General features: G+C 33.0%; 2 protein-coding genes across 3 annotated transcripts; one reads left to right on the top strand and one right to left on the bottom strand.

The window, feature by feature from the left end:
• Positions 1-6,749: 6,749 nt before the first annotated feature.
• Positions 6,750-13,475, top strand: LOC100775183 (uncharacterized). 2 transcript variants are annotated; one of them, XM_006598976.3, is made up of 9 exons: positions 6,750-6,931; positions 7,499-8,311; positions 9,146-10,239; positions 10,699-10,993; positions 11,115-11,327; positions 11,766-11,939; positions 12,281-12,478; positions 12,568-12,681; positions 12,937-13,475. In XM_006598976.3, exons 2-9 carry the CDS (start codon positions 7,601-7,603, stop codon positions 13,267-13,269), a joined length of 3,132 nt encoding a protein of 1,043 aa, XP_006599039.1. In that variant the 5' UTR covers positions 6,750-6,931; positions 7,499-7,600; the 3' UTR covers positions 13,270-13,475. The 2 variants fall into 2 exon arrangements, with proteins under 2 accessions (XP_006599039.1, XP_006599040.1); XM_006598977.4 differs by having other exon boundaries at positions 6,775-6,931; positions 7,514-8,311.
• Positions 13,476-13,668: 193 nt separating this feature from the next.
• Positions 13,669-15,703, bottom strand: LOC100784111 (probable adenylate kinase 7, mitochondrial). Its single transcript, XM_003547613.5, has 4 exons — positions 15,192-15,703; positions 14,713-14,853; positions 14,435-14,617; positions 13,669-14,220 (listed from the first exon to the last, which is right to left on the bottom strand). The coding sequence occupies exons 1-4, from the start codon at positions 15,519-15,521 to the stop codon at positions 14,068-14,070; spliced, it is 807 nt and encodes a 268-aa protein (XP_003547661.1). The 5' UTR covers positions 15,522-15,703; the 3' UTR covers positions 13,669-14,067.
• Between the last annotated feature and the right edge of the window lie 242 nt (positions 15,704-15,945).

Here is a 15,945-nt window from a genome sequence, read left to right as displayed (position 1 = left end):
ATATAAATAATTGATAAATTTAACCTAATTAATTAAATTAATTATTTTTTAAAAGAATATGAATTAGTTGAATAAAAAAGAAACAAAGGAAATAATAGTTTGCAAAAGTGGATCTATAACATCAGAGAATGGTTGTTAAGCCTTTTTTTTATCACCAAGATGAATAATTTTTCAAAACTATTTATCAAGTATGAGTATTTTAGAAAATTATTTATCTGCAGGCACGAATAATTTTTACCAATTAGGATTTAGGAAGCGGAAACATGAGTGACTTGTGTTCTTTTCAGGTGTTTTGTGAGTTCTGGGGACATCTATTTGTTTTTTTTTTTGGTGAATTCTTGTAGACATCCATTGCTGTCAAATCTTACCAGAACTTCAGGCCAATGTATAATATTATCAAAAGATAAACCAAATATCCAACGTGGAAGAAAAGGAAAAATATCTTACGTTGATTACTTACTTCAGTCTGCCATGAATCAAGGTCTGGAAATGGACATCTCAACCCACGCCATTATCCTCTTAATTTGGTGAAAATTAAACTAACTTATTAAGTGAACTTACCAGAAAAGAAAACTATAATGAACTTATAATATATACATGCACTCAAAGGGTTTCTAGGGGGTAAGCTCCATAGTCCATGTGGATACCATCTTTATATATAGAGATAGAGAAACAGTTATATATTTAAGGTATAATTTTTTTTATATCATTACCCAATCATAATGTATTGTAATTAATTAATTTCCATAACTCATCATGTGTTGTAATTAATTAATTTCTTAATTTGCATGATAATTATTTAAAAATTTACATTAATGATAATTGTAATTAGACGACATTGTAAACATGTATTTTATATTTTTCGTCTATGATCATTAAATTCTGGTATATATTCAACTAAACTTATATATAATTTTATATGTATTATTTGTGTTATTTTCTAATCAAAATTAGAATTTTATTTTATTAATTTGCAAAATATAAATTTATGGGATTGATACAATTGTGTAAGGTTCTACTACATTTACATGTGGAGAAACCATCTATCTAATGAGAGAATATCTGTTTGATTTTTTTGTATATAAAATTTTCTTAAACTAATAATAATCATGCATTAATAACAAAATTAGCCTTTAATTTAATAGATTGAGACATGTATTCTATGACATAATAAAAAAATATCTGAAATACCAATTACATTAAAAAAAATTATATAGATTCTTTTGATACATCAAAAGATTATATACATTATCGAAGTAAAATTTTAATATTGATTAGAGAACAGTACAAATAATATCTAAAACTCTGTATAAAGTTTTATTCCTGTGTGCATGCTATAATTGTGAAGCAGCTAACTGCACCTTGCATAGGCCCTTGTGCTATTATACTATGGAAGTTATACCAAAACTTGTAGGCCGAGGAGTGTTGAGTGTTTGGTGGTGATTGGTGAAGAACTGATATAGTTTTAAACTTTAGTCATTCGAGCTTCACTTGGTGTGCACACTCATTAGCTTGGAAACTAATTCTCTAATTTCTAGCTTCAACAGTCCTAGTGAATTTTTTGTTAATGAATCAACAAACTTAACCTAAAAACCATGTGATTTATTAAAGTTGCTTGGAAACTAATTCTCTAATTTCTTGCTTCAACAGTCCTAGTGAATTTTTTGTTTATGAATCAACAAACTTAACCTAAAAACCATGGGTTTATTAAAGTTGCTTGGAAACTAATTCACTCTAATTTCTAACTTCAACAGTCCTAGTGAATTTTTTTTAATGAATCAACAAACTTAACCTAAAAACCATGTGACTTATTAAAGTTGCTTTTCTTGAAGATGTGACTTGAAGGTTGAGACAGGTTGAAAAGACAGGTTGAAAACTTGAGAGCGTTAGAGGTTACTTTTAGATTAAACTTTAATTTCTTTTGAAAAATATCATGTTTATTTAGAGTAACAATCATGATATTTTTTTTAATAAATGAGACTGTACATCAACAAGCGTTAGAGTAAAAATAAATTATAAATTTTCCTCTTAATATCATGAAAAATATCAATATCATAATTTAAAACACATAAAATTCCAATAATATTTTTGGAAGTCTCATTTTTAAATAATAAATTCCAATAAAATTTTAAACATATTTATTTAGATATTAAAACAATACCTCTAAATGTTACAAAACACGACTATTCATTTTATGTTATTATTTTTATAAGAAAAAATTTAGATGAATTAAGCCATGATTCATCATGATCAAGACAAGTTTTAAAGCTTATTAAGCATTTAGATATTAAAACTATACCTCTAAATGTTATAATTATAAACATGATTATTTATTTTTTATTATTTTTATAAGAAAAAATTTAAATAAATTAGATCATGAAGACTCACCATAATCTAGACAAATCTTAAAGCTTATTAAATATTTATCGAAATACTTACAAATTATCTATCAAAAATATTCCTGGCGTTAATAACAAAAATATGAATCAATTTCTTAGTAAGGGGACCAATCTTTATTGATTCATTTTACATTTTATAATAATGTGTAAAATGAACACTACATATTGTAGTTGTAATTAAAAGTTCAAAGACGCGTCCACGTACCAAAATGTTTCTTTTTTCCTTTTTTATAGTAAGAAAATTAGGTGAATTGAATGTCTGGATGGAGCCCATCAAGGTGAAGATGCGTCGCAAGAGTTAAAATAACATTCATTGAGATACATACAATTACAATAGCCCACTAAAAATATTTCCAAGTTCTAAATTTCTAATTCTATGTCCTCCACTCCTTGTTTGGCTCCTAATTCTCTTGTTTATTAAGAAAAATTACACGATATGTCTTATTCCCTAGAAAAAGAAAAATGAAACTTAACTGAAGTTTAGATTAAAATGAAAAATGAAAAATTAGATTGAATTTACTTAATTCATTTATGGTTTTAAGCCCACCATCTTAATTTTAACTATAATTGTAATATTTTTTAATTTAATTTTAATACACTATTACAATAAATATTTTTATACTGTTAACTATTTTTTTGGTGAAATATTGTTAATTGATTAACTAATTAAAAATTATTCCATATGTAAATTTTAAAATAATTATTATCAAAATTTTAAAAAAATTCAAATATATGACAGATGATCATATGATTGTCATTGTATTCTAATTAAAAAAAATTATTTTACCCTAAAATTTAAAATAATTTAATGACAAAAGAAAGTTTAGGAGGCAAGTTGAGAAATTATAAAATCATAAGAAAAAAAATGTAATTTACTCATAAATAAAAGAAGTTAATATGTGAAACCTAACCTATTCATCTATGAGCCAATTAAAAAAACTTAAATATGTTAGTGCTCTGTGACATATATTCAAATTTTGTTTTTTAAATTTTTGATAAAAAAAAAATTCTTCGTTTTGGCTCCATGATATTTAAAAAGTTTTATTTTTTATGCTTGCCGTTAAGATTTCTCTATTGACATGACTTGTTAGCGTTTTAAAAATGAGTTGTGATGGTTTTAGAACCGTTAGTATTTGCTTTGAAATTAAAATTAGAATTTTTGACACCCATTTCGTTTTCTCCTTCATGGTGCCATATCAATTCAAATCAAACATAAAACCAAGAAGATCATATGAACACAGAATCAAAACTCTAGAACAACATCAACACAATGCATAATCAAAACAAAAAAGAAGAACATAGAAACATAGGGAGATAGACGAAAAAGAGAAAGAACCTGAATGAGGTGGTGCAAGCAGCATGGCGACATCAGGGTTAGGTGTAGCGGCGTGCAATGGTGCAAGTGTTCGGAGGCAGAAGGGTCACGTGGGATCAAATTTGGCGGTGGAGGCGGTGCGCAATGTCGAAGGAGGGTGGCGGGAATGGTGCGCAGCGGTTTTTCTTTCAGATCTCTCTCTCCAAGATTTGACTTCATATTTCTTTTTTCCTCCTTTAATTGTTTATGAAGGTTTTTAACCGTCATAAATTATAATTTAAAATTTAAAATCAATACTAACAGTTTTAAAACTAGCACAATCAAATTTCTAAAAATTTAATAGCTACATCACCCGTAATTCTAACAATAGGGATAAAAAATAGAAATTTTTAAATATCAAAAAGTAAAAATGAAGAAGCATTCACATATTTAAGTCTTAAAAAATTATTATTGTTCAAGAAAACAAATTATTCACCTTATTTAACAGTACATATTTTCTCTTTACATAAAATTTAAGCACTTAATTTTGAACTCAAATTTTTATGATCACAACTTAAAATATGTTTTTAATCTAATAGTTATGATAAATTTATCTTTTTCATCCAAAAAAATTGTTACGATTTTTGGTCTTCGTAATTTTTTTTTTTAAAAAAATTATGTTACTATTTAGTATTTCTTTAACATACATCTTGAGGTGATATGTGGTGTTATATGATTAGATACATGCTACATTATTAGTAATTAAAAGTAAGAGTTATTTTAAAAAAAATATGAAAATTAAAACTCACTGAACAATTTCTAGAGGACTTACATTGATAAGAAAAGCACATATAGTTATCATCAACGTAGCATGATTTGAATTCCATGAAGTCATATTTGCAAACTTAATTTTGATAAAAACGTTAATTTTTATAGAAATATAAGAATTTTATAAAATTAACTTATTATTATTAGAGAAAACATATTTCCATATTAATGTTGAAAAAATGTTGGGATTACAAGCCATGGTAGGAAGAATTCAACCCTAGCTGTGGTGAAGGTCTCAAAAGGTGTCATGGGTACCACCACATCATCAATGTAGTTATTTACTTGGGACTATATATAATAAAATATGCAAGCTGCTACTAGCTAGTCTTTTAACATATTTTATTTTATTTTTTTATTGTGAAAACATATTAACATTATTGTTGGCAACTATATGTGTCGGTGGGCACTTAGCATAGCCAGCCCAGCTTGAAAACGATGCATGGCACGTTGAGTTAGCGTTGCACGTGTTCACGCGCCTTGTGCCATTTTTAGTAACAATTTTTAACTTTTTAAAGTATTTAATTACTCGTTTAATTTTTTTAAATTAAAAAAATTTATTTATTTTATTAATAGAGAATTATAATAATTATTTTTTTTTATAATTTCATGGTCTATTGTTTTAAGATTGATTAAAATTAATTTTAAATTATTTAACATAATATAGAATTTATAATAAAACATGGACTATAAACTGTAAAGGTATTAACCAACAAAAGTTAATTTAGTTAATAAAAAACAAATTCATATTTTATAAGGATAAGAGTTTAATTTTTATTTTTGATATGAAAATTTTATTAATGTGTAAATAATTTGTAAATATCTCTATAAATATTCATTAAACCTTCAAACTTATCATGAGTTCTAATATTGGTGAGTCTCCAATATTTAATTTATCTAAACTTTTGAATATAAAAAAGTTTCAATATCTTTTTTTTCATATAATTTAGTGTTTTTTTATTTTTATCCTTATAATTTTTTTCAGTTTAGTTCTTACAAAATGTATATTTTATTTTTTGTTCTTAAAGTATTTTAAATAATATTTTTTTACTGTTTAAAATATTTTATTATTATTTAAAACATTATTTAAAATGCTTTAGAAGAAAAAAACACTTTTACATGAATTAAAAGAAAAAAAAATAAAAGAATCAAAATAAAAAAAAATACTAAATTACAAGTAAAAAAATGTATTTAACCCTAAAAAAAGTTAAAAGTGTTATTTTTAGAAAGTGCTTAGAATATATTAGAGGCACGCGCTCCTTTAATGCGCGTGAGGAAACTTTTTTCACTTCCAAATATAGCTTTGTTTTTATTATTTTAAAAATTTAATGAGGTCTACATTTTCAGCCCAGGCATCCCATCATAATTCAGTCACCGAGCATCATGATTTATTTATTTTTGATGGCTTGCACTAAACGACGTCGTTTCTGCTTAACATGAATTATTCTTGTCCAACGATAAGGGGTAACTCCGTACACCCACTTTTTTTTCGAGTATCAATTCTCACAAATAAAATTGATAAGCAGTGAATTAGAATATTAGATAGTAGATAGTTTAATACTAAAATACTAGCTTTTCCCAAAATCATAATATCATTTTATTGGTACAAAATTTGCCACTTTTCCTTTTATCACTAAGATACTATGGTTCTGCATTTTCATATTCCCAATACCCAGAAAGGTACACGCATAACAAGAACCGCACAAAGTATTAAATCAAATAAAAAAGAAAATGCATATAAAGATCGTAAATTTTGTTCTACTAAACAAAGTACTATATTTTTATTTTATTTCAATTAATTTTTAAACTTTGATTATACTACATATTTTTATTCATTATAAATAAATAATAACTAATTCAAATCAAAAGTGAAAACGCAAAATTTGTAGTAATTGTATTTTTCTAATAAAAATAAAAATAAAAATTAAATTTATCCATTTGTTTACCATTACTAGTTTAACTTCAAATTAAAACGAAAATATATTATAATAAAAGTAATAAAAAATTTAAAAATTAATTTGAATGAATTAAAAAATTTATACTTTTATTTAGAAGGGGAAAAAAGACACTGTTTATTTTAGCTGAGTTTTTTTTTAACCAAATGAACGGTTGAATTTTTTTAGTCGAAATTTTAATGGTTGAATTTTTAAAAAAATAGTAAAGTAATACTAAAATAACTTTATTTATTGTGAATATTCTGCGCTTTTTCTGTTCATACTTCATCTAGTAATGTTCTTCTTCTGGTAATAATAAATAATAAATTCTTTTAACTATCTTTTTAAGACATTCATTCACCATTTTCTCCATCTTCATTCACTTGCAAGACTCCTCCATAGATATGCTGGTGGTGACCCTCTTGCAGTTCGAGTTAGCTGTTGCATCTTTCTGATTTTACCTGCCACTGCTTTTCCCGGTACTCACTCTTCTTACATTTCAAGCATTCTCTCCACTTCAAACTTGTCATCACTTTTGCTTCTGTATTTAACTTGACACCATGTTCTGCATTATCATTTTTCTGCTTGGATTTGCCTTCAAGTTCTGAACTTTATTACTGGGGTTTCTCCTTCACTTGCTTGATCTGAGTCTTTCTGTTTGTGTCCAATGTTTTGTTGTTTTTTTTCTTCTTTTTTGTATTTTTTTTTGTATTTTTTGTTTGGTGTCATGGTTGGTCTCAATTTATCTGCACCAAACTTTCTTTAAGTGAAGATAAATTTTAGTGTCTTAAATAGTTTAACGGTCTTGTCCTTACATTGTGTCCTCAGTGTTGGAAGTTTGTTCTAGATAAACCACCACCAAATCTTGGGTTGGCTGCTTCACTGGCAAAGTTTTACTCTTTTTTCTGTTTCCCCAACTTCCCCTTTTTGTTTTCTTTCCCCTTATTGAGTCAACTATACTTAATAATTAGTTAGTTCAAATACCACTCATTGCTAGCTGACTTGGATTGTTGGTAAATTGCAAATCTCAATCTGATTTATTGCAGTTTGTTGCACTTCAGAGGGCTTGTGATTGTTCAACTACATATTCAATTGCATTTAAGTAAGGAGTTTTGTCTTGAAAGGACCTTATCTTCGCCGCAGCAGCCATGAAAGGAAAGAACAGGAGAAGTGGTGGTGCTATCCATATGGAGTACCTCATTCACATTCAGGAGATTAAGCCTTGGCCCCCATCACAGTCTCTCAGATCACTTCGTTCTGTGTTGATACAATGGGAGAATGGTGAACGCTCTTCGGGGTCTACCGGTGTAGTTTCACCTTCGCTTGGTCCTAATTCTGCTGCCGGTGAGGGAAAACTCGAGTTTAACGAGTCGTTTAGGCTTCCTGTAACTCTGTCAAGGGATATGTCTATTCGAAATAGTACTGCTGCTGTGTTCCAGAAGAATTGCTTGGAGTTTCACTTGCATGAAACTCGAAGAGATAAGACCACTAAAGGGCAGTTACTGGGGACTGCCATCATAGACTTGGCAGATTGTGGCGTGCTTAGAGAGACCTTGAGCATTCGTACGCCATTGAACTGCCAGAGGAACTACAGAAACACAGATCAGCCACTTTTGTTCATTCAAATTGAGCCTGTTGAAAAGAGCTGCCCTAAGTCCTCCTTGAAGGACAGCTTGTCAAAGGAGGTGACAAAGGGAAATAATGGCAGTGAATCTATATCAGAATTGATGAATGGAGAGTATGCTGAGGAAGCTGAGATTGCCTCATCTACTGATGATGATGTTTCATCTCATTCATCTGCGGCCGCAGTCACTACTTCCTCTGAGTCTAGCGCGTGTATGCCCCCCGAACATGAAGAGGTATTCACCTACATTCCATTCTCTTATTTATAGCAATATACATTTCTTTTGCTCTAACCATGTTAGTGTCTGTAACAATTTGTATTGTCCTCTAGCCTTATTCCATGGATATACTTTTTGAAATAGGAGAATATGCAGTCATCACAATGTTTAGATGGTTTGCACTTGTTGAGCAGGGTTTTAGAACTTGCCATCAAATGCTTGAATAGGATTATTTTTCCCAAGTACCCAAGTATAGGATAGGAAGAAAGCTCAAGAGCAAGGAAAAAAAGCGTGGGAAAAGGGATGAGCAAGAATAGGGATTATTTTTCATTTGTTATAACAGATTGTGCAAATAGAAAGAAGATAAGGGAGTGTATTATGAGTGAGTTGGTTAAATGAACAGGAAGGAAACTGTTGGGGGCATGAATTGAGTGATTTAGGTGGTAGGGAGGTTGCAGCCCCTGGGGCAGTGGTGCATGTTCAGTCTTTACTATTTTTCTGTTTATCATTTCATTTTACTGAGCATCTTCTTCCATAGTTGGTCGGTACGTACTATGGAAGTAAGGGGATCTCTAGTGTGATTCCAATAAAATCCCTGTTTCCTATCCATATCTAATTACATGTTTCCTTACACATTTCTATTTGCTATAAGGGGCATGGTAATGCTTGCTCGGTACATCTAAATATGATAGTACAATAAGAAAATTCTTGTCAAGCCATTTAGTAATTGCTATTTTTCTTTTCTGTAAGGGGCATGATTATGCTTGCTTTTTGCTTGGTGGGTGTATCTAAATATAATAGTATATAAGAAAATTCTCATGAAGCCATGTATTAATTGCTACTGAATTGCAGAATGCACCAAATGGACCAGCTCAAAACAGTGGTAGGAATGACAAGGAGCATGAGCATCCCTTGGCCTCAGAGACAAGAGTTGAGAAGTTGAATGAGATGGAACAAGATGCATATGAGAGACTGGAGAGGAGTTCATCCTATGTGTCCTCCAAAATTGGGAGTCCAGTAAATGGTCATACCTCTATTACAAGTACTCCAAATCATAGATCAGCAACAACCCCAAAGCAGGCTGCTTCTTTGAATGCTGATTCTTCGTCCCCAATCTTGGAGGAAAATTCTAAGAGCAGGTCCATAAGCAGTGATGATGAAAATTTGGATCAGGAGGGTTGTGAAAAAGTTTCCAATGGTAGAAATATGAGTACAGGTGTTCAAATAAACAATGACGAAAGTGATTTTGACATCTATTCTAGCAACACTACATCTCTAGACAGTAATTACCTCGTGGACAAGAATCCAAGCTTTGGTTTGGGAACCAAAGACAACTTAAGTGAAATGTTTCATTCTGATAAGCAATATCATGTAGAAGATGAATCGGTGGCACAAGGTGTGAAAGATCAAGTTAATTTGAGTAGCAATTCATATTCTTTAGGTGGGTTAGATAATGGTATGAAAGGCAATGTTCTGAAAAATGAAAGATTAAAGCATGTGAGGTCTGTAAGATCATCAGCCGACTCAGTTAGGTCTATTGGGTCACTTGGTAACAATCATCTCGCTGAGGTAAAGGAAAATGGTGTTAATGGAGATACCCAAAATAATGGAGGGAACATTAGAAGCAGTGACAGAAAAGATGCCAAGGTTTATCCAAGGGAAGCCAGAAATGCCATTTTAGATCGCAAGATTGAGCACTTGGAAAACAAGATAAAGATGCTTGAAGGAGAGTTAAGAGAAGCTGCTGGTATTGAGGCTGCTTTATATTCAGTAGTTGCTGAGCATGGAAGCTCCACGAGTAAGGTTCATGCCCCAGCTCGACGCCTTTCGAGGCTGTACCTTCATGCTTGTAAAGAAAATCTTCAAGCAAGAAGGGCTGGGGCAGCTAAAAGTGCTGTTTCAGGATTAGCCCTTGTTGCAAAGGCATGTGGAAATGATGTCCCAAGGTAAGCTTGAGTTATATTGGTTACTGCCTTTTTTTTGGGTACAATGGTTACTTCATTTTATTCCAAGTATATGTATCCATTTTTCTATTACTAGTCAACATAATATTTTAAACACAAGTTGCTGCATCATGAGAAGTTTGGGATTAATTTCTAATAAAAAAATGTATTTAATTAATTAACTCAGAAAACAATAAGCTTGTTTGGCATGAGGAAAACTTTACACATACACTGATCTGTTTCAAATGGAACAAACTAATTCTAGTCGATGCAAAAAAATAAAAAGATAATACAAGATTACATGGCAGATAAGGTGGATATCCTGCATGAAACTCTCAGCCGAACAGATCAGATTAGATATTAGAGGTTGCTGGTTATTACTGGGTAAATTGGAAGTTACAGTTTCATCATAAACTGTGCTAATTGCCAGGGTGATTAACCTCTTCTTGGATTTGGATTCAGGTTAACATTTTGGTTGTCTAATTCTATTGTGCTGAGAACAATTATAAGCAAAACTACCAAAGGCATGACACCATCTAATCCTTCTGGATCTAGTACAAGTAGGAGGAATGGAGAAGGGAATGACAAGGTAACACAACCATTACTATGGAGGGGGTTCTCTCATAGAAAAACTGAAAATACAGCTTTTGAATATGGAGGTATAGGTAACTGGGATGACCCAAATGTGTTCACATCAGCATTGGAAAAGGTTGAAGCTTGGATCTTCTCTCGCATTGTGGAATCTATTTGGTGGCAGGTAACACTTTCATCCCATATTCCCTTTCAACAATCCTAAAGTTCCCATACAAGCTCATTTATTATTAATATCAAATAATTCCATTGGTATCTAACATGGATCATTCTTTCTCTATATGCAGTCTTTGACTCCACATATGCAGCTTGCTGATGCAAAGATCACTCATAAGGATTCAGCAAAAAACTATACAAATATGTCTAGTTCATGCGATCAAGAGTGGGGAAATTTATCACTAGATATTTGGAAGAATGCTTTTAGAGAAGCCTGTGAAAGGCTTTGCCCTATCCGAGCTGGAGGGCACGAGTGTGGCTGTTTGTCTGTGCTACCTAAATTGGTTGGTCTATCCAGTTCCTTCATCCTTTCCTTCTATTTTTTTAGGCTAGAAAGCACTCAAGCTTTTCATTGTAGTACCTTTTTGTATTGTCCCTTTTCAATTGTCATTTATCTGTAGGTTTATTTAGAATGGGTAGCCGAAGAGCTTTGAAATGGATGATTGTCTAAACAAAGAACAATAAGGAGTGTATGTATTTTTCACTGGAGCTTAGTGCTCCTACTGAATCCTCATAGGAGGAATAGGGCGAGAAAAGTATGATTTCTGCAAATTGCTTCAGCTGAAGCCAAAAATTTGCAATCCCTGTCCCCTCTGGGATGGGAAACCATAAACTTCCTCAACAAACTGATGTCTTTGAATATATTAATCAATATGATATACATTTTGTCCGATTAGGTGATGAAATTGACATCAGACTGCATTTGACTTTTACTATTATAGATAATGGAGCAGTGTGTGGCTAGATTAGATGTTGCTATGTTCAATGCCATTCTTCGGGAATCTGATGATGATATTCCTACTGATCCTGTATCTGATCCCATTAGTGATCCCAAGGTTCTCCCCATTCCACCTGGTCAATCAAGCTTTGGGGCTGGTGCACAGCTAAAAACTGCGGTAATTTCTATGATCTATAGTTTTTTATGTGAACTATAATATCTGGCTGTCTACTCATGAGTGTAATTCCAACCTACTGGTATAGGTTCAATTTACTCGTGAATGCAATTCCAACTTACAATTATAGATTCAATTTACTCCTTTTATTTCTGCTAATATCCGTTTGTCTAGAATGTACCTTTAAAAGATAAGCCAGGATTATGAGTTTTTGGCCTGGAGTTCGCCACTAATATAATGAAAAATTAGAGGATGATTTGATTTCATATCTTCTATATGATGTCCATGGAGATAAGTTGGACATAACTGATAAGTTGTTTTTATCTGTGTTCTGGATTTCTCAGATTGGTAACTGGTCTAGATGGCTGACTGGTCTATTTGGTATGGATGATGACGACCCACTTGAGGATATAGATGATAATGACCTTGATAGCAATGATGAAAGTCAAAATACCTTCAAGTCCTTCCATCTTCTTAATGCTTTAAGCGACCTCCTGATGCTTCCTAAGGATATGCTCTTAAATGCATCCATCAGGAAAGAGGTTAGCCAATGAACTTGTGTTTTTCATCATAGAATTAACTTGCCATGCATTTCTTCTCCTTATTCATTCTTTCATCCTTGTTTGTGAAGGTGTGTCCAATGTTTAGTGCATCGCTAATCAAGAAGATTCTAGACAATTTTGTCCCGGATGAGTTTTGCCCTGATCCAATTCCCACTGATGTTTTTGAAGCTCTGGACTCACAGGTTAGATAAACAGATGCGCATCTAATTGTCCTTCTGTTCTCATTATTTATTTGTAGGATTTCTAGTTTGATACTTCATACATGCCTAACGAAAACAATGGGTAAATGAAATTGACATGACTCATCTCATCATATGTATAGACTATAGTTGTTTATTTGATGTACAATGTTCTATGTTTATTTGATGTACAATGTTCTATGATTATTTGATGTACAATGCTCTATGATTAATTGATTTGTGTTTAATTTGACGCAGGATGATCTTGAGGATGAAAATGAGTCTATCAGCAACTTCCCCTGCAATGCAGCTCCCACTGCATATTCCCCTCCACCAGCAGCTACCATTACAAACATTACTGGGGAGTTTGGAAGTGAATCTCAGCTAAGAAGAAGCAAATCTTCTGTTGTTAGGAAGTCATACACCAGTGATGATGAGCTCGATGAACTAAACTATCCATTATCTTCCATATTGAATATTGGCTCATCCTCATCAGCATCAACAAACTCCAACCGGAAGGGGAAAGACAGTCGCGATGAATCTGCCATCAGATATGAACTCCTCAGGGATGTTTGGATGAACAGTGAATGACCTTGCACAAATTAGATCTCACCCTTTTCCTGTAGCATTCTTGGGTGTCAATGTAAAAAGAAAGATATATATACTCTAGGTTTAACAGAACAAAAAGTATTGAAAAACGAGATGGTGCAAATGGCATGCATATAAATAATGATGTACGAGTCATTGCGTGTATCGTACAATAAGGTCATGTGAGATTAATATGAGTTGCTTATTTACGTGATTGGTTTTCAGATGCTGATTTTGCTTGGGTTGAATCTCGAGTTTGAAAACCCAAAGAAATTCAAGTACAACTCGCATCTAAAAGAAAGGGAAAGATTTGAAGATTACAATATTTAATAGCACGTGAGAATTGAGATGAAGATATGCAAACAAATTTGGCCTTTTGGCTGTAGTCAAATATGGCACGGCTTCACCAAAAGAAATAATATATGATATTTAAGATAGCCACAGAAACCTGGCAGAAAATTTTTGGTAACTTTTTAATCTTTTACAACATCACATGGTTCCTATAACATGATTCTGAGACCAGGAAAAACTAACTAGAAAAGAGACTATATTGGGGCCATTGAACAAAAAAAGACAATACCTATAGGGATTTAGGACCATACAATACGTATTGATTCATTCATACTTGGACGGTTGTACTACAGAACAAACTAGCATTCTCAAAATTTTGCAAAACAATCAACGATTTAGACACCGACACAATTTCTACGAAATTGTAGCTCTCATATTCACATATACTAGAATGCCGACAATGGATTGATGCCATTGAAGATAAACCCTTCACGCAGTTGTGGCCCTTCTTCACGCAGTTAACTTCTGTGAAGAACTAAGAGCATTAATATGCTGAAGATGTAGTGCTGCCAGAAGTCCCTTCCAGGTTTCTCCATGCCCACCTGCTACTTCAAAGTTAAGAAGCTTCTTCTGCTTCCTGTAGTAATCTTCCAACAGCTTGCACTACAAGAGACAGATACCCCCTCAAAAAATTAGTACACATAATAAGGCACAGAGTGACTACTACACTCTAGAAACAAACAAAGGCGAATAAAGTTTATCTCAAACCAGCATACTCTAAGCACATTTTTTTTTCCAGCAAAATAATCTTTTTTTAACTAAACCAAACACATGCTAAAATGGAAATAAGAAAGAGAGAGAGAGAATATATAGTCACCTCCTCTGCATGACTTTGGTCATGATCATCCTGCAATTGTTTTGTTGACCTGGAGCTAGTCATAAGAATATATTCTTGGTAAGCATTAAATTTTCGAGTTCCTAGATTCTTTTTCATTAACTCCTCTTCTGAACATTTGAAATTCACCACCAGATCAACATGAGCAATGTGGTCAAGAATCTCCTGAGAAACATCACGACATTTTTTGAGTGAATAAAATTGAAAAAATTATGAGCAGTTCGAGTCATGATTTTGAAAGATGAAATGAAACAACTTACAGCTTGAATCCTTGTTCGAGGGAATCCATCAAGAATGAACCCAGTTTCGCCTCTCGAGTATCCATCCTCCAATCTCTTCGATAGTAGCCCAAAAATAATATCCTCAGGGACAAGTTTTCCATGATCCAAGGAATGTGCTATCTGCATTGGAAGAACCCCGTGTAACACTAATATTAGTTAAGAAAATAATTTTGCTTCCCATTACCCTAATGGTATTTTTGGACTTACAGCAGAGGAAAAATTTAGGAAAAAGAGATGAGTAATGATGTACTTTCTTTTGTTTAATAAAAGAGAACGAAAAGAGGGAAAAGAAAAGAGAAAAATTGATTTTTAAACGTAAAAGTTCAATTTTTTCTTCTATTTGGTTATATTTAAATTTCAAAATTTTCTCTCTTACCTTCCTCATCTTTCCTCGGAAAGAGTACGAAGAAATGAAAGTCAATTAGAAACCCTAGAGATCGAAGAATTGATTAATTTACCTGCTGGTAGAGGGAGGAGCGAGGGTTGAGGTCCTGGCTGAGGAGCGTGGCCATGGAAATGTGAGGAACTTCTAGAAGCTTCGAGAGTCTCTGAGCGAAGAGGTGCCTCTTGGCGCCGGGCTCTCCTATCATCACCCACTGCACTCCGCGCTCGGGCGTGCAACCCTGCGCGTCCAGCATGCCACGTGGCGCGCACTCCTCTTCCACGTCGTCGTCGTCGTCGTCGTAGTAGTGGCACTGGACCGCGGCCGCCGATCCGAACCCGCGCTCAGGGCGGAGGAAGGCCTTCAGCGGCGGAACTGCGGACCTCAGTCGTGCGATCGAGGCCATGGCGGCGGTGGCGCTTTTTGTGTTGGGGTTTTGGGAGAGTGAAAATGGGAATGGCTGCGCGAGAGAGAAAGAGAGAAGCCTGAGGTTTTAAGGGGATTTTGCTATTTGGGGTTATTAGATAAATGGCACTGCTTGTGGTGTGTAATTACGGAAGTGCCACTCGCGGGCGCGTGGCGGGAACGAGAGCGATTTGCCACTAGTAGTGATTGGAAATATACTACTACGCGGGAGGGGTGGGATCCGGTGTGTGCGAGAGCACTGTGATCCCTTTAACGTCATTGGACTATTGGAGTATTTTTTTAGCAATGAATAGTAAAAAGGAATAAATGGCACCGTGGCAACGGCTTTAATTTGAGTTTGAATGGATCCGTGTTAACCAGAATTATTTTATGTCGGCTAAAGCGGTTAAAACAAACCATAAGTT

This window comes from Glycine max, chromosome 16 (genome assembly GCF_000004515.6).
Source record: "Glycine max cultivar Williams 82 chromosome 16, Glycine_max_v4.0, whole genome shotgun sequence".
NCBI classification, from domain to species: domain Eukaryota; kingdom Viridiplantae; phylum Streptophyta; class Magnoliopsida; order Fabales; family Fabaceae; genus Glycine; species Glycine max.
This window is presented reverse-complemented; position numbering and strand designations above follow the sequence as displayed.

Bases quoted from the DNA above. Each gene is read 5' to 3' on its own strand.
- LOC100775183 (XM_006598976.3), top strand. From the start codon at position 7,601: ATGAAAGGAAAGAACAGGAGAAGTGGTGGTGCTATCCATATGGAGTAC. The intron at 11,940-12,280 runs GTAATTTCTATG...TGGATTTCTCAG, and splicing joins GTGCACAGCTAAAAACTGCG to ATTGGTAACTGGTCTAGATG. The intron at 12,479-12,567 runs GTTAGCCAATGA...TTGTTTGTGAAG, and splicing joins ATGCATCCATCAGGAAAGAG to GTGTGTCCAATGTTTAGTGC.
- LOC100784111 (XM_003547613.5), bottom strand. From the start codon at position 15,521: ATGGCCTCGATCGCACGACTGAGGTCCGCAGTTCCGCCGCTGAAGGCC. The intron at 14,618-14,712 runs GTAAGTTGTTTC...GATGTTTCTCAG, and splicing joins CTCGAACAAGGATTCAAGCT to GAGATTCTTGACCACATTGC. The intron at 14,221-14,434 runs GTGACTATATAT...TGTCTCTTGTAG, and splicing joins ACCAAAGTCATGCAGAGGAG to TGCAAGCTGTTGGAAGATTA.